Source organism: Aquarana catesbeiana, linkage group LG05 (assembly GCF_042186555.1).
Source record: "Aquarana catesbeiana isolate 2022-GZ linkage group LG05, ASM4218655v1, whole genome shotgun sequence".
Lineage (NCBI taxonomy): Eukaryota > Metazoa > Chordata > Amphibia > Anura > Ranidae > Aquarana > Aquarana catesbeiana.
In genome coordinates, this window is record NC_133328.1 from 552,194,247 (window position 1) to 552,221,415 (window position 27,169).

General features: G+C 42.8%; 1 protein-coding gene across 1 annotated transcript; it reads right to left on the minus strand.

Moving 5' to 3' along the window:
- Positions 1-1,609: 1,609 nt before the first annotated feature.
- ZFAND1 (zinc finger AN1-type containing 1) lies at positions 1,610-27,169 on the minus strand. Its single transcript, XM_073631875.1, has 8 exons — positions 26,978-27,169; positions 24,542-24,584; positions 17,890-17,929; positions 13,749-13,882; positions 13,572-13,663; positions 11,282-11,403; positions 6,452-6,607; positions 1,610-3,021 (listed from the first exon to the last, which is right to left on the minus strand). The coding sequence occupies exons 1-8, from the start codon at positions 27,138-27,140 to the stop codon at positions 2,851-2,853; spliced, it is 921 nt and encodes a 306-aa protein (XP_073487976.1). The 5' UTR covers positions 27,141-27,169; the 3' UTR covers positions 1,610-2,850.

A 27,169-nucleotide genomic window follows, 5' to 3' on the forward strand; every position in this document is an offset into this window, starting at 1 on the left:
CTCATGTTGAGCGCATTTGATAACTGTCATTTTCATGTACCTCTTTCAATAAAAAAAGTAAAAGTAAAAAAAAAAAAAAAAAAAAGCAGGGACAGAACATTGTCACCTGATAACAGGAAGTGCCTGAACAAGGACCTTCACGACAGGATCACCAGGGATTATATTAATGAAAGATTCAGATTTACAAGTATTGAAAATTACAATTAAAAAGCCTTTAAAATACATGTGAAACTGTATCCAACCCAAGCGGCTTTTAATTCTGGGTGGAGTGTGGAAGCGTTAGTCCCTCTGTCAGGTTTTTATTGCTCTGTCAGGTTTTTAGTACTCTCTCTGATTATCATCAGGACAGAAAGTGAAGAGAAATACAACATTTAAACGTACTACCAGAACAGGAGTAGAGGGGAAATCTCCTAATGGTGACAGCCAAGACAGGGTTTTTCTTACTTTGGAGAAATTTCCTCTCTGATGTGTCTACAGTACAGGAAGTAGAGGGGGAAAAAAAAAAAATCACTAAATGAATAGGTAGCAATTCGTTCGCTGATTTTCCCTAGCTATAATTATTTTGGAAACGTCAAGCTCTGATCATTTCCAGGGTCCAAAGCTGTAATTGCCTGGCTGCTGTGTCCGGGAAGAAGCTGATTGAGTATGGTCTGTGCTCTTTTAGCTTCAAAGGAGTGCAGAGGTGACATTAGAAAATCAGTACTTCTGATTGCAGCTCTGGGGTCCTTGGTTCAAATACTGGCTAACCAGGACACAATCTGCATGGAGTTTGTATGTTCTCCCTGTACTTGCCTGCTTTTCTCTGTGTACTCAGGTGTCTTCTCACGCTCCAAAAGACATGCTGGTAGGTAACTTGGCCCTAGTACAGTATGTACTGTATGTGACACACTATATAAAATAAGGACATTTAGATTAAATGTCTGAGCATGCTAGTCCAAAAGTGTGTGTGTGTGTGTGTGTGTGTGTGTGTGTGTGTGTGTGTGTGTGTGTGTGTGTGTGTGTGTGTGTGTGTGTGTGTGTGTGTGTGTGTGTGTGTGTGTGTGTGTGTGTGTGTGTGTGTGTGTGTGTGTGTGTGTGTGTGTGTGTGTGTGTGTGTGACATTGGATTATTAGCTGCTTTTGCACAACACCTTTCATTGAATGCAGTTCACCATTGCCACCTAGTGTCAAAATACAGAATGGCAGCATTTTCACTCTGTTTAGGGGAAGGTTACTTTGCGTGCGTTTCCAGCACATTTGGATATTAACCAGTACATTTTTGGGCTAACTTAGGTTATCAAAGAGGCCGGGCTTTAAAAAAAAAAAAAAAGACACAGGTTAGATTACTTTGTCAGGCATTATGCAATTGTATAAACTTAAACTGCTGTTTTAAAAGCTTGTAAATTTATTAACCTTATTCACACACAGAATGAGTTGACATAACTGTTGGGGAGATTTACTAAAACTGTTGCACTCAGAATCTGGTTCAGCTGTGCATAGTAGCCACTCAGCTTCTAACTTCAGCTTGTTCAATTAAGCTTTGACAATAAAACCTGGAAGCTGATTGCTTTCTATGCAGATCTGCATCAGATTTTGCACTGGGCAGTTTTAGTAGATCAACCCCTGTCTATCAAACTATTGCCCAATTAATAAGTTTTATTCTAACCACTTCAGCCCCGGAAGGATTTACCCACTTCCTGACCAGGCCATTTTTTTGCGATAGGGCATTGTGTCACTTTAACTGACAATTGCGCGGTCGTGTGACGTTGTACACAAACAAAATTGATCCCCTTTTTTTCCCCACAAATAGAGCTTTCTTTTGGTGGTATTTGATCACCTCTGCGATTTTTCATTTTTTGCGCTATAAACAAGAAAAAGGAAAAAAAAAAAAAGAGACAATTTTTCAAAAAACAAACAAAAATGTTTTACTTTCTGCTATAAAACATTTCCAAAAAATAAAAAAAATGTATTCATCAGTTTAGGCTGATACGTATTCTGCTAGATTTTTTTTTTTTTTTACCAAAACCGCAATAAGCGTTTATTGATTGGTTTGCACAAAAGTTATCTTGTCTACAAAATAAAGGATAGATTTATGGCATTTTATTATTTATTTTTTTTTACTAGTAATGGCGACGATCAGTGATTTTTAGCTGGACTGCGGCAAACAGATTGGACACCTAACTGACATTTTTTGAGAACCAGTGACATTATTAGTGATTAGTGCCAAAAATATGCACTGTTATTGTACTAATGACACTGGCAGGGAGGGGGTTAACATCAGGGGGGATCAAGGGGTTAACTGTGTTATAACTGTATGGGGGAAGGGCTCACTGGGACAACACATAGATCCTTCTTGTTGCATAGCAGAAAGACAGGATCTGTGTGATCTCCCTTGTCAGAACGGAGATTTGCCTTGTTTATACAGGCAGATCCCCGTTCTGTCACTGCTGGGAACGATCGCGGGTGGCCGGCAGACATCGAATCCGCTGGACCCGCTGAATGGCTCCCCCGCTGGCTAATGGGGAAGGGCCACAAAAGCAAGTTCCCGGGTTGACGTACAGCTACGGCGATTTGCGGGATTGTGCCACCTTGCCGCAGTATAATAATGGCGTCTGGTCGACAAGCGAGTATACACCACCTCATTTTAAAAGCCAATCCCACATTCCCATTACTTTTTTTATATAGTACATTCATTTTGCTGAAAACAAATTTGTGATACATACAGTACTTGTGGCTACACCTAAATAACATCCTGTTATCCCCGTGTAAAGAAGTAGGTATAGTATTAGCAAATTGTGTATATTTAAATAAAATATTTATTGTATACATAAATATGTACAAAATATGAGAGTTGATCAACTGTTAATTACTACTAGTTTAAGTAAGAACTGGTATCTTCCACAGCAGTGCAGTCATTATTCAGGTACTCTATGATAATATTTCCACCGTTGTACAAAGCATTTTCTGGACTTGAAAGCCATGTTTCCACTGTACTGTCCAAAGGCAGAGCCTGTCCTGTCTCTGGGTGACACACTCTTAGCTTCTACAAGAAACAAGAAATAATTAGAATGCAATATATTTCGTTTTTTTACCAGATATATTTTTTTAAGCAAACATTTTCTAGAGTACAAAAGCAACAAGACAGGGAGGTAGAAAAGACATACAGCTCATAACATTGGGGTCTCACCTTTGTAAAATAAGAACATGGAAGTTACAACAAAACAAAGTACCATATCAATAAGAAAAGAGTCAGGAAACTCCAATATTAGATTAAAAGGGGACACACCAGCTCCACTCAGATGGAGTAAAATGTATGTACCGCATTCCGGAAGTAGTACGTGTGTTTTTCAGATGAAATACATCTATTCACTTTGGATAGCCAATGCTCTACAGACAGAGGAGTAGCTGATATCTAACTTAGTTTAAGCATCATGCGAGGAACAAAAAGTGATCTAGTGACCGCCAGGGACAGACAGTCATCCATAAGGGAAGTTTCATAGTAACCTAGAATACAGGTGAGCGATTCCACCACTACAACAATAAAACAATATTAAACCCAAAAACAAACATTTATTTTATTGCGGCTTACCAATTCTTGGATATGATGACTGTAGGGATATTTTAGCTTGCTGTCCACCATTTTAGCTATAAAAATGTGTATCCATTTTAGAATAATATGTATACGTGACGTTTTTGAAACGTTAAGTTTCAATTTCTTTTGTATTAGTTTTCTTTTTCAGGGCTTTCTTTCTTTTGTTTTTTTTTTCCAGTGATCCAGCAGGTAAGGGCCCTTTCACATTGATCCGTTTTTTAGGTACTTTTTGGTGTTTAAAAAGCACAACAAAAATGCATGAAAAATGTATCCCTTTAAATCCTCTAGAACGCTTCACACCAATGTGCTGTGGGATAGGTGCATGCTGCATTTTTTGGACCAATAGGGATGCACCTTCCTACTGAAATGAATAGAAAATGCGGTGCGGTTTTTGTGCATGACTGGAGTCAGGCAATGAGAAAATGCACCAAAAATGCATCAAACGCATATGCGGTTTTACCTCATTTTTCCAAAGGAGCAGTGTGAAAGGGCCCCAAGTCTGCTTTTGAACAGAACAAGCTGTTCTGGAAATGTATCAGAGGGTTGAAACCATTTACTACTGACAGCGGTGCTTACAATGATCAGCTTTTATTTTTTCAGCTAAAACCTTTATCCCAAAAGAAGAATATCTAACTGCAGTTTGGATTGAATTTGTTAGTGTAGGAATTTGGGGGTACAGTATACTATGTGGAGGATGAAAAGCTGTGTTAATATATGCGCGTATGATAGAGATCCCATCTGTGCAGACTGCAAAATATCATTGCAATATATTTATCTTAATTCAACACTGTAATCTGACAATATTAACTATATCATAATAGAACTTTACTGTAATGTATTACTTGTACTTTTATTTAAACCTCTTCCCGCCGGCCGTCATATGATGTCCTTGACTTTGTGTGGGGATATCTGATTGATGCCTGCAGCTACAGGCATCATTCAGATATCATCTTTCAGTGCCGGCAATTCCCTACACCATAAGAATGATCATAGCGGCCGTTCTGCCTCTTGATCGTTCTTACGGGCGGCGAGAGAGGACTTCCCCACCCCCCGTCGCCCTCTGGTGCTTCTACCGACTCACCGCTGCCATGGGTGAGTCGGAGAAGGGATCCGCTGGCCCCGGATGGTGACCATAGAGATTTCTGGTGGACCAGATGGTCCCTGAAGTCTCTATGATTGTTCGGAGGCCAGAAGCCGAGATCTTTTTTTTTTTTTTTAGGATTCCACCTTCAGTTCGTCTTCGGGGCCCCCCCCCGCTATTGCCAGTGGGCAATTCAAGCCTGTTTGACCCATACAGCATATGCTTTGTGGGTCCCAACTTTCTGGTAAGCCTCCATTCACTCGGGTGGTGGTATCTACACAATCTTATATCCACACACATTGGATCCTCTTGAAGGCCTCCAAGACTGCATATTTTCGTGTTTTTACCAGTGCTGCTAAGCTTGTTTGACCCATATGGTATACACCAATTTTGGGTCCAATATCTCTGGTACGCCTTCATCTACTTTTAGGACAGTATTGTCACTTACTTAGTTGTTTTTTCACGTGGTGATTATAACAGTTCACATAAGGATGGACTTTGATTTATTCAATATGGACATTTAGTAATATTTAATGATACTTGTTAATATCACATATGTATTATTTTCCATTTTTTCACTTTCTGTATCATCTTCAGCGCTACACTTGTTTATATGTATGGTTTATAGCAAAATCTCTATTTGCGTTGTTAGCTGCTTGCATTATTGAGTAAGCGCATGTTTTTTTGGTTTTTATAGTTCACTGATGAGGTTGTATGCTTTGGATCATGAGCAGTTCCTTTCCTTCTCCATACTCTTCTCTTTCCATCACTCTGGTACAAATTGATCTTGGTCTCATCTGTCCATAGGATGTTGTTCCAGAACTCTAATCTGGCCTTCCTGTTTTTGAGGCTCACCAATGGTTTACATCTTGTGGTGAACCCTCTGTATTCACTCTGATGAAGTCTTCTCTTGATTGTTGACTTTGACACACACACCTACCTCCTGGAGAGTGTTCTTGATCTGGCCAACTGTTGTGAAGGGTGTTTTCTTTACCAGGGAAAGAATTCTTCGGTCATCCACCACAGTTGTTTTCTGTGGTCTTCCGGGTCTTTTGGTGTTGCTGAGCTCACCAGAGCGTTATTTCTTTTTAAGGATGTTCCAAACAGTTGATTTGGCCACACCTAATGTTTTTGCTATCTCTCTGATGGGTTTGTTTTGTTTTTTTTAGCCTAATGATGGCTTGCTTCACTGATAGTGACAGCTCTTTGGATCTCATATTGAGAGTTGACAGCAACAGATTCGAAATGCAAATAGCACACCTGAAATGAACTCTGGACCTTTTATCTGCTCCTTGTAAATGGGATAATGAGGGAATAACACATGCCTGGCCATGGAACAGCTAAGCAGCCAATTGTCCCATTACTTTTGGTCCCTTAAAAAGCGGGAGGCACATATACAAACTGTTGTAATTCCTACACCGTTAGCCTGATTTGGATGTAAATACCCTCAAATTAAAGCACATCTTGTTTGTTTCATTTCAAATCCATTGTGGTGGTGTATAGAGCCAAAAAGATTAGAATTGTGTTGACGTCCCAATATTTATGGACGTGTGTGTGTGTGTGTGTGTGTATTTATTTTCCACTCCCCTCGCATGCCTCAATGACAGTGGAAAGGTCAAACATTTGCATATAGGACTGCTCAAGATTAATTTTGCTGAATTTTGTTAACAGATTTTATTATATAGATGAACTTGTGGGCTGTTCGTATATTCATCATTCTATAACAAGTTCAATTTACCAATATAACACAGATTGTTTTTTTTTTTTCAGCTGCGGCATGAAAATGTAACTAGAACATACCTTTGCTGTTGCCTTGTTATTGTCATTCTTCAGGCTTGCTAATGAAGCTGTATAATCCACTGCCTTACCGATACTCCACTTCTTGCAGAAGAATATGGGTTTACTTTTGTCCTTTCCACCCTTCGGCAGGAAGACCTGGAAGTAGATCCTTTCGGACTGAAAAATACAGAAGCCATATCAGACAAGAGGACTGGGAGTAGTTAAGTGCAGAGAGGTTTTTCTGAAGCAACCAAAATCAGCTTTTATTAGCATGATGGATCCAAGTTTCTGAAAGAGGATTTCTGATTGGTCATTTGGGTTACATCACTCTAGGGTTGCACCGATACTAGTATCGATACCAAGCATTTGCACGAGTATCGGTACTCGTGCAAATGCTCCGATGCTTGATCCGATACCTGCTGTATCGGACCAGGCATCCTCAGTGTAGCAGGGGGGGGCCGAGCAGCCACACAGGTGATCAGTGCAACGGCAGGGGGCAGTTATAAGCACCGATTCCCCCCTGTATATCCTTTCAACAAAGCAGCTGACAGCCGCTTCTCCCCCTCTCAGCAGCTTTATTGAAAGGATATACGGGGGGAAAAATTAGTGATTGTAACTCCCCTCCATCGCCGCACAAACTGTCCCCCCACGTCCTCCTCCAGCTCCCTGTGCCTTCCTCCCTCCTGTGTCATCCTCCCTCTCTCCGTGTCCACCTCCGGTCCCCGTCCTCCTCCGGGTCCCCCTCTGTGCTCCATGGGTTCTCCCCCCCTCCCAGATCTGGCCGGATGGAGAGAGGACGGAGGAGCCGGCAAATCTGCCATTCACCGGCTCCCTCTTTTTCGAAAAGAACAGAGTCAGTGATCACTGACTGTCTATTCATAACTGAGTATCATAAATAATGTTTACTATGCTTCAGTTCATGAATGGACAGGAGCCTCCGTCTCCTGTCCACCTTTCTCAGCAGCCACTGCAGATGACGGGCAATCTGTGTCCTCAGTCCCGTTCTCTGTCTCAAAGGGGAGATGACAGGAGTCTGTTTAGACCCCTGATATCTCAAAGCCCCCCCCCAAACAGGGCTGATAAATTAACCCCTTCACTGCCAGTATAATTTTTACAGTAAACAGTGAAATTTTATTGCACTGATCGCTGTAAAAATGACAATGGTCCCAAAAATGTGTCAAAATCGTCCGATGTGTCTGCTATAATGTCGCAGTCACGATAAAAAAAAAAAAAAAAAAAAAAAAAAACACAGATCGCCGCCATTACTAGTAAGAAAAAAATTATTAATACAAATGCCATAAAAACTATCACCTATTTTGTAGACGCTATAAATTTTGCGCAAGCCAATCAACGCTTATTGCGATTTTTTTACCAAAAATATGTAGAAGAATACGTATCGGCCTAAACTGAGGAAAAAAATGGGTTTTTTTTATATATTTTTTGGGGATATTTATTATAGCAAAAAGTAAAAAATAATGAGTTTTTTTTCAAAATTGTCGCTCTATTTTTGTTTATAGCGCAAAAAATAAAAACCGCAGAGGTGATCAAATACCACCAAAAGAAAGCTCTATTTGTGGTAAATAAAAATGATAAAAATTTCATTTGGGTACAGTGTTGTATGACCACGCAATTGTCATTCAAAGCGCATGAGCGTTGAAAATTGGTCTGGGCAGGAGGGGAGTTTAAGTGCCCAGTAAGCAAGTGGTTAAAGTAGGCAGGACTGCATCTGTTGCCTTGAAAGGTGGGCTGTTTCTGCTGCAATAAAGCAATCATTATCCTTGTTGTGTATGAATATAGCTATCTATATATATCTATCATGCTGGATATCTATACTGATATGGACTGGGTAATTCGTTAGGAATGAAAATAATGCCACGTCGAATTCAAAGTCACCCTGAAGATCAAAGCGAAAAAATGATGCAGCAGGCTAATCCATTTTGCTGAAATTTCATTGCAGCAACTCAAAATGGTGCCCAGTAGTCTGTATTGCCCACACGTGCTTGTATGCATGCCTGAAAACGCTGGGTCATGCTCCTAATGAGACGGCGGATGGTGTCTTGGGGTATTTCCTCCCAGATCTGGACCAGGGCATCACTGCGCTCCTGAACAGAGCAATTCAATGGTATAAATTCCTTCATCCTCCAGGAACTGGCTGCATATTCTCGCAACATGAGGCTGGCATTGTCGTGCACCAGGAGGAACCCAGGACCCACTGCACCAGCGTAGGGTCTGACAATGGGTCCAAGGATTTCATCCCGATACCTAATGGCAGTGAGGATGCCACTGTCTAGCCTGTAGAGGTCTGTGCGTCCCTCCATGGATATGCCTCCCCAGACCATCACTGACCCACCACCAAACCGTTCATGCTGAACAATGTTACAGGCAACATAACGTTCTCCACGGCTTCTCCAGACCCTTTAATGTCTGTCACATGTGCTCCGGGTGAACCCACTCTCATCTGTGAAAAACACAGGGCACCAGTGGCGGACCGGCCAGTTCTGGTGTTCAATGGCAAATGCCAATCGAGCTCCATGGTTCCGGGCAGCAAGCACAGGGCCCACTAGAGGGCATCGGACCCTCAGGCCACCCTCATGAAGTTTGTTTCTGATTGGTCAGAGATATTCACACCAGTGGCCTGCTGGAGGTCATTTTGTAGGGCTCTGGCAGTGCTTACCCTGTTCCTACTTGCACGAAGGTGCAGATACTGGTTCTGCTGATGGATCGAGGACCTTCTACAGCCCTGTCCAGCTCTCATAGAGTAACTGCCTGTCTTCTGGAATCTCCTCCATGCTCTTGAGACTGTGCTGGGAGATAGCAAACTTTCTGGCAATGGCATGTATTGATGTGCCATCCTGGAGGAGTTGGACTGCCTGTGCAACCTCTATACGGTCAAGGTATCACCTCATGCTACCATTAGTAAAAACGGACCCTAGCCATATGCAAAACTAGCGAAAAACAGTCAGAAAAGACGAGAAGGGGAAAAAAAAAAAATTATGACAGTGGTCTTCACCTGTAAAACCATTCCTGTTTTGGAGGTCATCTCATTGTTGCCCATCTAGTGCACCTGTTAATTTCATTAACACCAAAGCAGCTGAAACTGATTAACAACCCCCTCTGTTACTTAACTGACCAGATCAATATCCCAGGAGTTTAAACTGACTTGATGCTATACTCAGATTTAAAAATGTCCCTTTATTTTTTTCTTGAGCAGTGAATAAACACTATATTACCAAAAGTATCGGGATGCCTGCCTTTACACGCACATAAACTTTAATGGCATCCCAGTCTTCATGGGTAGGGTTCAATATTGAGTTGGCACAAACTCTGCAGCTTTAAACTGCTTCAGCTCTTCTGGGAAGGCTGTCCACAAGGTTTAGGAGTGTGTCTATGGGAATGTTTGACCATTCTTCCAAAAGCACATTTGTGAGGTCAGGTACTGATGTGGACGAGAAGGCCTGGCTCGCAGTCTCCGCTCGAATTCATCCCAAAGGTGTTCTATCGTGTGGAGGTCAGGACTCTGCGCAGGCCAGTTAAGTTCCTCCACCCCAAACTTGCTCATCCATATCTTTATGGACCTTGTTTGCGCACTGGTGCGCAGTCATGTTGGAACAGGAAGGGGCCATCCCCAAACTGAACAAACAAAATTGTCCAAAATGTCTTTGTTATGCTGACGCCTTAAGAGTTCCCTTTACTGGAACTAAGGGGCCAAGCCCAACCCCTGAAAAACAACCCCACACCATAATCCCCCCTTCACCAAGTGATTTGGACCAGTGCACAAAGCAAGGTCCATAGAGACATGGACGAGCGAGTTTCGGGTGGAGGAACTTGACTGGCCTGCACAGAGTCCTGACCTCAACCCAATAGAACACCTTTGGAATGAATAGGAGTGGAGACTGCGAGCCAGGCATTCTCCTCCACATCAGTGCCTGACCTCACAAAAGCACTTCTGGAAGAACTGTCAAACATTCCCATAGACACACTCCTAAACCTTATGGACAGCCTTCCCAGAAGAGTTGAAGCTGTTATAGCTGCAAAGGGTGGGCCAACCCGATATTGAACCCTATGGACTAAGACTGGGATGCCATTAAAGTTCATGTGTCCCAATACTTTTGGTAATATAGTTAGAGAGAGTGTGCGTGTGTACAAACACACACACAGTATATATTTTTTTTCCAACACACACACACACACACACACACACACACACACACAATTTTCCACAAGAATGGAATTTTCCTATAAACCCTATTCCTTTTTTCCCCCCATGATAAAAAACACAGCAAAATGATGGCAGTAAAAGACCAAGTAGTCCGAGTCTGCCCATTTTCTTTTTTGTCAACAAGTTACACAGCGCTATACATATATATTGCACATGCACATCAGTCCCTGCCCTCAAAAAGCCTACAAATTTAAGGTCCCGAACTCACATTCATACATACACATACTAGAGCCAATTTAGACAGAAGCCAAATACCTTACCAGCATGTAAGAGTGTGGGAAATAAACTACTGTTAGGCACAAAGTGCAGGTACCTAGACGCCCGTAGTCCCCATCACTACTTCTAAATGCCAGACCCTCTGACAGAAAAAGCTTTGGCACTAGAAGGAAGCAGCTTGCCAACACCCTCCCACACATTACTTTGACATTGGGTAGAGTGGGGTACGCCAGCTTGGACACTACCAGGAAGGGTCAGAGTCTAGCTTGTAAATACTGCCTGACAATAAAAGGGGAACAGCAGGGTGCCTGCACTTTTTATTCTAGTAACATAGTTGCTAAGTCAACACCATCTTAGTCATTTTCCTCCAACCATACTGATTTCATAGTGACCGTGTGTGATGACCAAACACTTGCCTGCGGTAAAGATTTATCTCCCAGCGCATGGAGCTTCAATTTCATCAGTGCAACTTTTGCTGCAGTCTCGCTGTTTTTTGCTCCCTTTCTCCCTTTGCTGGGAGGAGCAGATTTCTTGGAATCTGAAAATCAGATAAAAAAATACAGTAAACAGTAAGGATAATTTCCTGACAAGTTTATGCTGCTTTCCAGACCCACAAGGTCTTTCTGTAGGCAACACAGAACAGTCTCTGATATAGTAAACCTCCAGTCTTCCTTAGGTGGCTCTAAGGCAGTGGTTCTCAACCCTGTCCTTAAGTGCCCCCAACAGGCCATGTTTTGGGATTTTCTCTTAGATAAAATAGCTGTCTAAAATACCAAGCCAATGACTCTGACTTAAAGCACCTGTGCAAGATGAAGAAAAACCTGCAAACATGGCTTGTTGGGAGTACTTGAAGCGGAGTTCCACCCAAAAGTGGATCTTCCGCTCATGTATCTCCTCTCCCCCTCCAGTGCCACAATTGGCATCTTTCGGGGGGGAGGGAGGACAGGATACCTGACATGTATCCTGTTCCCACTTCTGGGAGTCCAGGCCGCGGCCCGTGACATCACCGCGGGGCTCCCTTCTCCTCTCCCTGTAGCCCGGCCAGTAGGAGAGAGGAGCAGGGGCTCGCACATGCGCAGTAGGGTTCCCGTCGTGAAGCCATAAGGCAACACTGCCGGGTACCCTTACCCACAATGGAGGCGGCAGCACCCGACAGCTGATGGAAACATCAGCTGCAGTGCCGACATCACGGGATTCCCTCGACAGGTAAGTGTCCTATTATTAAAAGCCAGCAGCTGCAGTATGTGTAGCTGCTGGCTTTTCATCTTTTTTTGGGCGGAACACCGCTTTGGAGGACAGGGTTGAGAACCACTGCTCTAAGGTATGTACTACACTGCAGACAGTCGATAGACCAGAAACTCTCAGGCTCCATTCACATTAGGCATCTTGTGCAGAATCGCTGCAATTCTGCCCAGACACCGCAATGTGTCACCTAAAAAAGGGCAGGTGCTGCTTTTGTGCAACGAGCTTTGAGCGTTGCAGTTTACTATGATAATCGCAGCAAAACTGTACCATGAAAATAAATGGCACCCCAACATGCATTTTGCGATTTTAGTGCGATTTAAGACCAATGGCAGAATTGCAGTGATTCTGCCCAAAACGCCAAATGTGAACGGAGCCTCGCACTTTACCCACTTTAGCCCTGGAAGGATTTACCCTCTTAATGATCAGGCCATTTTTTTTGCAATACAGCACTGCATCGCTTTGAATGACAATTGTGCGGTTATGCGACGTTGTACCCAAACAAAACTGATGTCCTTTTTTTCCCCACAAATAGAGCTTTTTTGTGGTATTTGATCACCTCTGCAATTTTTATTTTTTGCGCTATAAACAAAAAAAAAAAAAAAAAAAAAAAGAGCGACAATATTGAAAAAAAAAATATTTTTTACTGTCATAACTGATCACATGTGCAGCACTATGGCAGTTGTAGTTCAAACAGAATCAGCTTCCTTGGCTGTAAATGATAAGAGGGTTTAATTCCGCTTTAAGGCTGGCAACAGATGGGCCTCTACAGATTCATCAGTGCCTAAAAATGCCGATCACTGAGCATGTGCAGAGCAGGGAGAGACAGTGCATTACTGGATTTTAAACAGTATGGACACTTATTTTTAATGTTTTACATGGCTATACCTACAAAAGGGGCCAGCCTGAAGTGATCTAGCAGGACTTCATTTTCTGACTAAAGTACCACTTTAATAGAGGGCGAACATAAACTGAATATTCAGGCTGAGGCTTGGGTTCACACTATTGCAATGTCAGGCATCGCATGTGATTTGCACTGCATTGCCATGCAGATCACGTGGGATGTCTGTGCGATGCAAATTCAGCCACACAGATTGTATGGCTGAATTTGCATTGCATTCGGAACAGAATGGTGCAGGACCCTTTTTTGGTCCGCATTGGAATTGGATCTCATGGGTGTGCACACCTACGCGATCTGGTTCCTGCACCATTTTACAGTTCGCACAGCGATCTGCTAACTGATCTGGGGGTGTCAATAACTTTGTATTGACACCCACAGCGGTTTGCATAGGGCAGTGTGAAATGCCTGCTAGAGACATGAGATGTGGGATACTGCACAGGAATCGCACTGGCTCCCGCATCGCAGCTGTGTGAACCCAGCCCAAAAGTCAAACTGGTTCTCTTTAACAATTATGCACTATTTTAAAAACATAAGAATAAAATATATAAAACCGATCCACTGACCGACAATCTCTTTCACCAACTGTTGTGTTGCAGACATTCGATGCTTGGGTGCTTCAAGCTTATCACACTCATGATCTGACTGATGGCGATGTCTAGAAAAGATATACTGTGTTATAGGAAAACCATAATGTCACAATATAAGTGTGTATGTGTAGACAGAATAGATATATAACATACTTGAGACAGAAGTGTTTCTCACAGAACGGGCACAGAACTTGCATTAGCTCCTTGTCACCGCAGCCTGTATAGGTACATAGGTACTGTGTGCTCCCCTCTGATTTTCCATGATCTGTACTCACGTGAACCTTTAACTAAAACAAATAAAAAGAACAAAAAAAAAAAAAAAAAAGATATATATTAAACTCTCATTTTTAAAAACTAAGGGTCTCAATAATTTTCTTTACATTTTAGTAATGCTACAGAGCTAAAGAATTAATAGGCTAGTGTGTAGATAGCAGAGAACTGCGAAATGCAATACAAAATTGTTAATAAATAAGACTATAAACACAGAATTTAGAATTAGAATTTTTTCTGTAGCACATATGGTTACAGGCAATATAGGGAACTATTCCACATAGTCAGGAATGAAATGCACAGGACGTGTAGTCATGCTAATATTGCGGTGTCGCTCATATTTAATAGAATCGCTGTTAACAAACTGAATCTTCTCAGTCAGATTTCAATGAAGGTGACACTAAATCAGAGGGGCACAGAACAGGATTTTTTTGCTTGGAAAGGTAAAAGCAGACATCTTTAGGCAAGACTTTAGCTATAGTTCAAGACTATAAGGCACAGGTACTGCACTGTCTACACAACAAGCAAAGCATGTCATAACTGGTGCAAAGTAGAGCTGCATGATTCTGGATAAAATGACAATCACGATTTTCTTACTAATAAAAAGATCACGATTCTCTCACGATTCTTGCGACGTAATTTTTCCCTCTCAAGTATCCCCCTATCCTCCTTTCAGGCGCTCCTACTTATCTCAGGTGTCCCCCCTTTCTCGCTCTCTCTAGTGATCTCCCTCCCCTGGTCAGGTGCCCCCAATCCCAGGAACCCCCCTCTATGTTAGGTGCCCCCTTGCTCTCCCTCTCTATCTCTCAGGAGTCCCCCCCTCCCTGTCTCTTCCTGTCATGTGTCCCCCCTCCCCCTTTGTCAGGAGTTACCTCACCTGCTGCTGGATTTTGCCGTACTCTGTGCCCACCGAGTGTATTGTGGCCCCAGAGGGACACACCTGGCACAGCACCTCAAGCAGAGAGACCCCTATCTGGGGGATCTGGGCGGTGCCGGTCAGGGCTCCAAGTGGTGCCGGTCAGGGCTCCGGTCTCGGGGGGGGCTGTATGGCCTGCTCCTCCGCCATGTTTCCAGCTGACATCACACGTTCGGGCGCACACAGGTGACGTCAGAAGGTTTACGCTGGCTCCGACGGCTTCCCCTTCACTCCGAAACAGGCGCGTGCTTTGAATGGTCAGAATCGTTCAAATCCGGAGTTGTAATCGTGGCGGGCGGAGAATCGCGAGAACGATTCTCCGCGATTAATCGTGCAGCTCTAGCGCAAAGGTGTGAAAGGGCTTTCAAAGATTAAAATGGAGTTCATGTTCAGGAAAAAAAAAAAAAAAAAAAAAAAAAAAAAAAAAAAACCTGCACCTAAAAGTCCAGACAAAATCTAACCTAAACCTATTCCCAACTCATTCTAAGCCCTCTACTAACCACCCTGTAGTGTAGAGGAAAGATTCTTATACTTCTCTATTCTGAGGGCTCTTCAGTTCAGTCAGATGATCTCCCCAGCTTCAGTGTAGAGGAGAGATCGCCGACAATGGCTGCAATCCATGAGCGGTGATGTCACCCATAGGCTAATTATGGGGCATCCTCTACATAGAAGCCAGTGCTGGGAGCCAATCATGTGACCGGACCAGCACACCCTCAGCAAAGGTAAGTATAAGCATCTTTTGTCTGTTGGGTAGTTAGTTTAGGACTTATGCCCCGTACACACGGTCGGATTTTCCGATGGAAAATGTCCGATCAGAGCTTGTTGTCGGAAATTCCGACCATGTGTGGGCTCCATCGGACATTTTCCATCGGATTTTCCGACACACAAAGTTGGAGAGCAGGAGATAAAATTTTCCGACAACAAAATCCGTTGTCGGAAATTCCGATCGTGTGTACACAAATCCGATGGACAAAGTGCCACGCATGCTCAGAATAAATAAAGAGATGAAAGCTATTGGCCACTGCCCCGTTTATAGTCCCGACGTACGCGTTTTACGTCACCGCGTTCAGAACGATCGGATTTTCCGACAACTTTGTGTGACCGTGTGTATGCAAGACAAGTTTGAGCCAACATCCGTCGGAAAAAATCCTAGGATTTTGTTGTCGGAATGTCCGAACAAAGTCCGACCGTGTGTACGCCCTATTAGAATGGGGTTGTTAGCAGATTTAACATGTTACTAAACCCAGAACCTGCATTCACTATATCTGGTCTCCCACAGTACACAGAACATGGAAATGCAATTATTTTAGTAAATATAAACTGCTAAATACCTTTTCTCATCAGAAATATATAGCAGTCTTGTGACATTTATCACTGTCTGCTTAAGCTTGTAGGAGGAGTTTTCATTCTCCTCTGATCCTTTAGCTGGACAGTTCTGATTGCATGTGATCAGCATAGGGCCACTCTCCCAAAGAAAAAAAAAAAAAAAAAAAAAAAACTCCTCTCTAGCAATACACACCAAACTGAGCATGTGCAGCCTGACTCCTAATGCTCTGTTCTATCACGAGATGGGTTGGAGTCAGTTAAAGAAGAGGCAGATCAGATAAGACAGAATCACACAGCCTTTATACACAATGCAGAGGATTAACCCCTTAGGTTCCACAGCTAGTACAACAAGCAAGGATGGGCTCTGGCTTTTTTTGTGAAAAAAAATAAAAAAATAAAAAGAAGGATGGGCTCTGGCATGCTTGCAACTCCACCTGCCCGCCAGGAAGCCGACACTCCGTAGCGCTAATCACAAGCAGTGATACATTTCCTGAGCTGCGGCTGCACAGATCGAGAAAGGTCTCACTACCTGTGATTAGCGCTGCGGAGTGTCAGCTTCCTGGTGGGCACGTGGAGTTGCGAACACGCCTGAGCTCATCCTTAACCTCCCTGGCGGTATGATTATTTCAGATTTTTGCATCTCAAAAGCGGTACAATTATTTTGCATAGAAATTTGGCGTTTTATATTGCAGGCCTATAATTCTTAGCAGTAACACACTTAAATCTGTCCACCAAGAGTCTAGTAGATATCCCGGGTATGATGAAGTTTGAAACACAAAAACATAAATTATAATATAATAAATACATATAAAATAATTATATGGCTGGTCTAAAACCACTTTTGACGTAAAGGGACACTTTTTGGTTGCCATGGAGAATCTTCAGTTTCCAGGCAGAAAGAACAGTATATATAATATAAAACTGCATGCAGGGCATTGGACAAAGCACTGGGGACAAAAGGGAAGTGAAAGGATTTCATACAGTATTGTATGTGTTATGAATTTTCACTTTTTTGAATTTGCCGCCAGGCTCCGCCCCCGCAGGGAACGGAGCCCCGCACAGAGAGGCTTTGGGCGGAGGACAGAGCCCATGGACACAGCGGGGGGACATCGCAGGATCCTGGGGACAAGGTAAGTATACCGCACTAGGATTCTGAGATGTAATCCTGAGTGTGGCTCGGGGTTACCGCTAATGGTGCTGAAATTTAACCCCGAGCCACACTCAGGAAAACCGCCAGGGAGGTTAATAACAAGCATGCTTTACTGCATATACAGACTGATTTTACTGTTGTGAGTTTAGTAACACTTTAGGTTTAAAATGACCTTCTACTTTAAATACCATAAAGCAGAGTATCTACAATACAAGAGTTTATTTTTCATTTAAGCATGATCCATTTCCATGAAGACCATGAATCCCAAAAATTCGACAGCCATCTATAACAACTTACATGCAGCTGTTTCTGACTTGGTAGGCTCACCCATGCAAGATATGGGAAGAGTGGTACAGAGGTTATCTGAGGCACAAATTGTTAATTGCATGGCTCCACCAGCCTAACGTCAGTGTTTTTTTTTTTTTTTAAATTGGAAACAGTAAAATGCATATACCTTTGAATGTATACTTTCTACTTTAATTATTAAATCCTGTAGCCCATGAAAACAAAGTCTTACCCCCAATGTCTTATTAGTCTGTACCTAAGCGGTGCTACATGGAAAATACACATATGTTTTATAATGAAGAACTGTCCAAATACTGTTACAGATACACTGCTTGTAAACACATTACCTCAACACAGTCATGAGAGTCTCTGCTTCTGTGTGCGAGGCTGTAAAGACAACAAACATGCACATTTGGACTAACAATAAAAACAGCAGCAGCAGCATAAAACATAATCTACTTATTTTTCTTATTAGAAGTTTTAATGCTGTAAAAAAAGGAACGATAGAAAGATAACCTACACCAATTATGCAATTCTAAAATCATTTTATATGCAATTGGTGTAATAACCTGAATTTGTCACATGAGCCTCATGTAATCCCCTGTACAGCAACACTGGAAGAAGGAAGGCCCTCTACTGCAGTACAGCAGTAGCTTTGCTGCTGCATTGGAGAACTTTGCTGTGCTGTCTGACGTAAGGCAGCACAGAACTACAAATTCTTTTGCATGTAAAATCTCTCTCTCTCACATTATATATATATATATATATATATATATATATATATATATATATATATATATATATATATATATATATATATATATATATGTATATGTATATATATATTTTTTTTCATTCTATATTCTATATTTTAGGTATACATAATGAAAATCTGCCAGCACAGTGCAGACAGGGTTAATCTTGGTAAATAGAACTCTCCAGTTCCCCCCCTAACATTACAGAAAGCAAGTAAAATGTAAATCACATTTTTAAAATACTTAAAGTAATGCTATGTGAAAAAGAACATGTAACAAATATAAAGTAGATATTATCCTAATTTGGCTGCAAAAGTGGAAATATACTTTAACCGCTTCAGCCCCCGGAAGATTTTACCCCCTTCCTGACCAGAGCACTTTTTGGATTCGGCACTGCGTCGCTTTAACTGACAATTGCACGGTCCTGTGACGTTGTACGCACACAAAATTGACGTCCTTTTTCCCCACAAATAGAGCTTTCTTTTGGTGGTATTTGATCACCTCTGCGGTTTTTATTTTTTGCGCTATACAACAAAAAATGCGACAATTTTGAAAAAAAAAAAAAAACTTATTATTTTTTACTTTTTGCTATAAGAAAAATATCCCCCAAAAATACATAAAAAAACAAATGTTTTCCTCAGTTTAGGCTGATATGTATTCTTCTACATATTTTTGGTAAAAAAAAAAAAAAAAAAAAATAGCGTATATTGATTAGTTTGTGCAAAAGTTACAGCGTCTACAAAATAGGGGATAGTTTTATGGCATTTTTATTTTAAATTATTTTTTATTAGTAATGGCGGCGATCTGCAATTTTTATTGGGACTGCAACATTATAGCGGACACATCAGACACTTTTGACACTATTTTGGGACCATTGTCATCTATACAGCAATCAGTGCTATAAAAATGCACTGATTACTGTGACACTGGCAGTTAAGGGGTTAACAGCTAGGGGGCGATGAAGGGGTTAAGTGTGTCCTAGGGAGTGATGGGCTTCAAGTCACATGAGAGCGATCACCGCCCTCGATGACAGGGAGTGGTGAGCTCTGTCATTACACAAGCCAGAACGGGGAAATGCCATGTTTACATAGGCACTTCCCCGTTCTGTGGCTCCGTGACACAATCGCTGGGAGACTCGATGTCCGCCAGTCCCGCGGGCACGGTCATGCTGTACGAGGCGGGCATGCGTGGCTGCTATCCCCGGCTCTTAAAGGGGACGTACAGGTATGCCTAATTGCCCACCGCTGCCATTGTGCCGACGTATATCGGTGGTCGGCAAGTGGTTAACGACTTGCCTACAGGGCACTTTTATTCCCTTCCTGCCCAGGCCAATTTTCAGCTTTCAGTGCTGTTGCAATTTGAATGACAATTGCGCGGTCATGTAATGCTGTACCCAAATGAAATTTTTATCATTTTTTCCCAACAAATAGAGCTTTCTTTTGGTGATATTTAATTCCTTCTGGGTTTTTTATTTTTTGCACAAAAGACAAAGGCAGAAAATTTGGAAAAAAAAAATTTCTCCTTTTTTACTTGTTTCATACTATTGTCACAAATAAATAATGTTTTCTAACCACTCTACCTCCACAAGTCAATTGCCTCATTCAAAGTCCCACATACCTTTCTTATTTACCTGAATCAGGGATGGAGGTACATTCATTGTGCCTCATTTAGAGAGCCAAAACTCCCCCCTCTCATTTATAAATGTTCTCCTTCACTGATGTGCACTGATGAGGCTCCACTAATATGCAGCACTGATGAGCGACACTAATGCTGCGTACACACAAGCGGACTTTCTGGCAGACTTGGTCCGGCAAACCGGACTCCGTTGGACAATTCGATCATATGTGTGGGCTGCAGCGGACTTTTATTTCCCAAAAGTCCGATGGACCTAGAAATAAAGCATGTTTCAAATCTTTCCGACGGACTCGAGTCCAGTCGAAAAATCCGCTCGTCTGTATGCTAGTTCAACGGACTAAAACCGACGCAAGGGCAGCTATTGGCTACTGGCTATCAACTTCCTTATTTTAGTCCGGTAAATGCTGTATCCTGGCCTAGGCCGACAAGGCCCAGGCCTAGGGCAGCACTTTGCAGGGGGGCAGCACGGAAAGAGTCCCCAGCGGCTTGTGTTAGTGTAGCGCCAGTCTTATGGGGTGGACTGGGCTGAGAGGCAAATTAGTCTAGCGCCCCCATAAAGCTACTGCACTGCTTCCGGTATGCGGGCGGCCGGCATTCCGCAACTGGGGGGGGGGGGAGCTGCTTCTAATTTTGACTGTCCTATCATCCTGGACCACAAACCTTCCTCACTGTGCTATATGTTTTCTGCTGCACCATTGGCATGGTTATATCTTCTTACTCCTCTCCATAAAATTATCAGAAATTTGTGCTTAAAGTAGAACTATAGGCAACACTTTTTTTTTTATTTTGGATAGGATAAGGGAGGGTTATAGCCCCTGTCAGTTTATTTTTTACTATCCCTGTCCCATTGCAGAGATTTCCCTTCACTTCCTGTCCCATAGCCAAACAGGAAGTGAGAGGAAATCTGTGCAAATTAACAGAATCCATTCCCCCCCAAGCCCTCAGAACTAGTGTCCCCTCTCGAAAATTTCAGAGAGGATCTTAAACAGCAAGAGGTGTGTCATATTTAAATTAGGGGTGCACGAGTTTAGTCAGGCCTAGGGCAGCACAAAACCTAAATACACGGAGTCCGGTCGTACGTCATCACATACGAATCCGTCGGACTTTGATGTGATTGTGTGTAGGCAAGTCCGTTCATTAGGAAAGTCCGTCGGAAGTCCGTCGGATAGACGGTCGGACCAGTTTGGTCAAAAAGTCCGCTCGTGTGTACGCAGCATAATAGGCGGCGCTGAAAGGCAGCACTGACTTGCATCAATGATGGGCACAGAATGGCCTCACTGATGGGCACAAATTGGCATAACTGCTGGAAACTGTTGGGGCTGCACTGATAATCAGGGCACGCATTATCTGTATAGGTCTCCCCTGTGAGTATATGCTGCTCATCGGCTCTCCTCTCCTCACACCCTGTCAGTGAGAGGGAAGGAGAGTCGATAAATGCACTTCCTTGTTTACATGTGATCAACTGTGATTGGACACAGCTGATCACATGGGTAAAAAGCCGTGTCATTGGCTCTTTACCAAGAGTGCACCTGCGATCGCTAGATCACGGTGACACAGGTCGACGTCATATGACGTTGGCCCAGAACAAGAGAGGATCCCATCCCCCTGTCTTTTGTCCATACAGCGGGCAGGAGGTGGTTAAAGGCCAACTCCACCTTTGAGACCATGTTATACTTAAACCAGCTTCCACCTCTGACAATGTGTGGGGGTTTATTTCCCTTGCAGTAGTACTCACTTTAGAATTTTGCTCCAATGAAATGTAAGCTTACCAGGATAATGACTAATGAAAAGTTGGTTAGCACACTTCGTGACACAGCTGTTTGGTTTAAAAGGGTCTGGAGGTCTGGAACCCGTGGATTAAATATCTTCAAACTCCTGTATAGGGAGTACTCTGGTGGGTGACGGAGTGGGGGATCTAAATTTCTTCTCTTTGCTTTCCTCTAGTTTTTTTTTTTTCCCTTTCACTTTTATTTCTTCTTCATCCCCCTCCCCCCCCGTTTTTTCTTCCCCTTTCTTTCCAGCTCTATCTGCTCTTGAGGATGGTTGGACTTAGGGAGCCCCCTCGCCTTGTTTCTCTTTTTAAGCAAAGTGTTTTTTAATTAGTGTATGGTTGGAAAACCTTGTTTTGAGTTTGTTGGTGTTCGCTATCCTGTCCCTGCCCCTACAAGCTGGGCGAAAGGAAGAGGGGTTTCCCTCTAAGGGATGCTCGTTTCTCCCCCCACTGTATAGTCTCAGGGGTTGATTTACTAAAGGCAAATAGACTGTGCACTTTGAAAAGCAGTTTCTCTAGAGCTTAGTAAATGAGGTAAAACTTCAATTTGCAAAGATTACCCAATCACGCGCAAGGAAAATAAAAAAAAAATGCATTTTTGCTTGCACATGATTGGACGATGGAAATCAGCAGAGCTTCTGCTCATTTACTAAGCTCTGGTGCAACTGCACTTTTCAAAGTGCACAGTCTATTTGCCTTTAGTAAATCAACCCCTATATTTTCATATGCAATTTGGGTTCTCTCCCCCACCCCCCCTTTTGGGCTTAGAGCCGGCTGGGGACAGACTGATGCTGCAGCATAGAGGTTTGTTTTTTTATAACCCCAAACTTCTACTTTAAGGTCATTTTTAAAGCGATATTAACCGATTCCCGACCGCCGCATGTACTTACACATCGGCAGAATGGCATGGCTGGGCAAATGGGCGTACCTGTACATCCCTTTGAATTTGCCGCCGTGCGTGCCGTGCGTGCCGAGCGTGCGCTCCCACTGCAAGCTCAGTGAGTAAGATCGCAGGTCCCGCGGACTCTATGTCCGCGGGGGTACCCACAATCGTCTCACGGAGAGGAAGAATGGGGAGATGCTAATGTAAACAAGCATCTCCCCATTCTGCCTAATGACACTGTCACTGATAATAGTTCCCTGTGATCGGGACCTATGATCAGTGATGTGTCACACACAGCCCCTCCCCCCCACAGTTAGAACACATCCCTAGGACACACTTAACCCCTCCCTAGCGCCCTAGTGGTTAACCCCTTCACTGACAGTGTCATTTTTACAGTAATCAGTGCAATTTTATAGCTCTGATCGCTATAAAAATGACAATGGTCCTAAAAATGTGTCAAAATTGTCTGATGTGTCCACCATAATGTCGCAGTCACAATAAAAAAAAAAAAATGCTGATCGCCGTCATTACTAGTAAAAAAAAAAAATTATTAATAAAAATGCCATAAATATATCCCCTATTTTGTAGACGCTATAACTTTTGCGCAAACCAATCAATAAACGCTTATTGCGATTTTTTTTACCAAAAATATGTAGAATACGTATCGGCCTAAACTGAGGAAAAAAAATGTTTTTTATATATTTTTTGGGGATATTTATTATAGCAAAAAGTAAAAAATAATGCGTTTTTTTCAAAGTTGTCGCTCTATTTTTGTTTATAGCGCAAAAAATAAAAACCGCAGAGGTGATCAAATACCACCAAAAGAAAGCTCTATTTGTGGGAAAAAAAGGACATTAATTTTGTTTGTGAGCTATGTTGCACGACCGCGCAATTGTCAGTTAAAGCGTCGCAGTGCCGAATCGAACCTGGTTTTTATATACGTTTTTAATGTTAATGTGAATCTCTACTGGTGATCTTCTGACTGTCAGTATGTCTTTCTACGGTTTACTATTGTTGTAATTTCCAAGTTAATGCTGTATACCGCCTGTGTTGCAGTTTTGCACTTTGCTTACTTTTAAATGATTCAAGTGAGGCCACTTTTTAGGCCCTATTTTTGTATGTTTCTGTATACCTCTTTACCTTTGTAAAACACTTTCAATAAAAAACAATTGGAACAGAATTGGGCAGAGGTTCAGGGCTTCACCTGCACAGCTGTGCCATTCATTCACAGAAACCTGTAAATGAATGAAATAGAAGTCTCTGCCACCTCAGCACCTTCTAGTTCTCAATGGCACACAAGTGCAGAGATCAGCACACTCGTAGTCCATTGACACTTCCTCCAGCTCTCCAAGCCTCTACCTCCATATCGATATTGAGATGCAAAAAGAGTCTGCAGGGGCCTGGCATTGTATGTGTGATCCACTAATCAAGACTGTCATTTTTTGCAGGCTCATTTGCAATAAAATAATACATGCACATTTTTTTTTTTTTTTTTTGCTGCAAGAACAGGAGGTACATTTATTATATGTTTGTAAAAAGTGGAGTACCATTCTCTCCATGTGTATGCTGAATCTTACATCTCTTAGGCCCCAATTTGCTAAGCAAGCTTATTGGGGGGACAGCATAGAGCAGCCCATTCACTTGAATGGGCTGCTGCCCTACATACAACAAACACAGCAAGTATTTTCCCACATTTTTTAAATGTGGTTTTTGCCGTGTTTGTCATGAAACAAAATGTGCGTGTCCTAGCCGTGTTTGGGTGCCATTACCAATTAATGGCATCGCAAACGCTACATGTGTTTCTCATGTGGCATGGAAATGTGCGTTTCTGCCTGCGTTCCCGGAACACGCAATTGTGAACGGGGTCTAACATTTACAGAATAATGATTTCAGGTGAATAGCAACAGAAGAACATTTCCCAAAACAATGTCTACCCTCCAATGCCCAACACTCACCAAAATACTTTTGAGCAACCATCACAGACAAAAGGAAGAAAATCTGTGGGACAAAATCAGAAACAAAATGAGACTTGACAATACCATAGAACATAGTCATTCTAAAGGGCAGTACTACAGCATGCTATGTTCTAACCGGGGGTAACTGCTGAGCTGGCCACCTGCCTATTTCATCAGGTAAAAAGCAGTATGTAGTAACCTCCAGCCAGACATTGTTCTTTCATCTGAATACAAGAGAATGGAATCTGATTGGCTGCCAAGGCTGACTATACTCTGCAGTCATTCATCCTTTCAACAAATGAGCTCACCTCTGCTAATTCTCATTAGAGCATCCATAAACTGTAACTGAATTACTTTTAAATTGGCTAATGCTCTGTGTATTATATGCGTCTGACCTTTTTCATCCTTTATTGGATCCGTTCTGCTGATCTCCCACGGCTTCTTTATAGTTACTTCCCATCTACATGCATGGCCTAAAAGAGAAGTATTGTCAAAGCTTTTTTTAGCCATACTTCTCTTCTGGGTCACAAGAGTGCACTCACGTGTGCTCTCCTGTGACCCAGAATCAGCCAATGGTGGGCTAAAGTCTGCTGTTGGCAGACCTCACAGAGCTGCTCTAGGGTCAGGACGGATCCTGACAATAATGTCGGGATCCACCCAAATTTCTGATCGGCAGCTGGCTCAGCCTCCCAGCGTGCAGCTGAGAGCCCAAGCCACCTGTGCACACACACACACCTCTCCATCCTAATGCTGCAGTAAGCGCTGGAGGGGCAGAGCGCAGATTGATCACCAAGTCAATGAGATCCCGGCCCCTTACCACTTGATCAGCTGTCAGCCAATGACAGCTGATCACGTGATGTAAACAAAAGATTGGTAAATCGGGCTTCTTTTCTGCTCGCGATAACAGCGTGAGCATAAAAAAAAAAAAAAAAAAGGCGATCACTGGCTTTTGTCAGAGGGACACCCATCCCAAAGAGGGTGAGACATCACCCAGGTATCTGTGCCAACCAGTGCCACCTGCCAGTGCATACCAGTGCCCACCTGTGCCACCTATCAATGCCCATCAGTGCTGCCAATCAGTGCCTCATCATCACTGACACCAATTAGTGCTGCCCATCAGTGCCACCTATCAGTGCAGGAAAAAAATTACCTGTTTGCAAAATTTTATAACAAACTATAAAACTGTTTTGTTTTTTCGTTTTTTTTTTTTTTTTAAAAATAGAAAACCCAGTAGTAATTAAATCCCATTATCTGTTTATGACAATCGGTGCCACCCTAGTTCTTGCTAAAGTGCTTAGTGCAAAAATAGTATAATCCCGTATATGTGATCAGAGGGGAGGAACCGAGCCTTTTACGTCACGCTGCCACGGTGGTGGCTGATTAAATACCACCAAAAGAAAGCTCTGATGGTGGGAAGAAAAAATGATAAAAATGTCCATTGGGTACAGCGTTGTATGACCCTGCAATTATCATTCAAAGAGTGACAGCGCTGAAAGCTGAAAATTAGTCTGGGCAGGAAGGAGGTTTAAGTGCCCAGTAAGCAAGCGGTTAAAGGCTTTTTTTTTTTTTTTTTTACTTAAATAAAATAACAAACATGTTTTACTTACCTGCTATGTGCACAAAGCAGCCCAGATCTTCCTCTTCTCTGGTCCCTCTCACCCCCAGAGCACGCAGCCTGCTATGGGGGCACCCAAGCAGGCTTGCTCCTGAGCCGTGGCTCTGCGTGTCTATTCACACACAGAGCCGTGGCTCAGCCCCGCCTCCTCTTATTGGCTGTGATTGACAGCAGCGGGAGCCATTGTCTCAGCCAATGAGGAGGGAGAGTCCCTGGAGAGCTGTGGCTTTCTTGCACATCGCTGGATCAAGATGGGGCTCAGGTAGGTATGATGGGGACAACTGCACAGAGAAGGTTTTGCATGAAGGTAAAAAACCTTGAGCCTTTAGAACCACTTTAAATCAGCAGCTTTGTAGCGGTAAAATGACACCTAGTGATCCCACCATGAAGGTCGTCATTCAGGCACTCTCTTATCGAGTGACAACACTCTGTCCTTGGCTTCAATTTATGCTCCAGTGTTGTCACCCACATGGCCTCCTAATGGAGACTACGAGTGGCCATTTCCACATAATTACCCAGGCATAGTCCACTGGCGTAACCATTAGGAAACCCAGCCTGAGACATGCCATGCTGGCATCAATGGGGTGCATGTCAACAGGAAGTGGCAGCAAAGAGGCTGCAGAAGATCAGCAGCACATCCAACAAAGAATAAACAATGATGAAACCAACTATTAGAAATAAAAAGGCATCTGTTTCTGATACACAGTGCAATCACAAACTAATGTCACTGAGGTTTAAAGCAGAAAGGTCAGCATGGCAGGCAGACAAGTGGTATTGTCAGATCTAGAGATAACACATTTCATTGAATGACATCTCATCACCTAGCTGGCCGCAGTGCTCCACATCACAGTACTCTCCGATCTCCAACTCTGCCATTGCAGCTCCCTGTGTCAACCGTCTTACACCGAAGAACGTTTGTTTATATTGTATGGAAATGACTAATCTGTATTCCACATTTCTTCCGTCCACCTCAGATGACATCATCAAACAGCGATCCTGGGACAGGTCTATTA

What these genes read in the sequence shown, in the direction of transcription:
- ZFAND1 (XM_073631875.1), bottom strand. Translation starts at nt 27,140, where the DNA reads ATGATGTCATCTGAGGTGGACGGAAGAAATGTGGAATACAGATTAGTC. An exon ending in GGTTGCTCAAAAGTATTTTG is followed by an intron (nt 17,930 to 24,541) that starts GTGAGTGTTGGG and finishes TTGTCTTTACAG; the next exon opens with CCTCGCACACAGAAGCAGAG. An exon ending in ACTCTCATGACTGTGTTGAG is followed by an intron (nt 13,883 to 17,889) that starts GTAATGTGTTTA and finishes TATTTGTTTTAG; the next exon opens with TTAAAGGTTCACGTGAGTAC.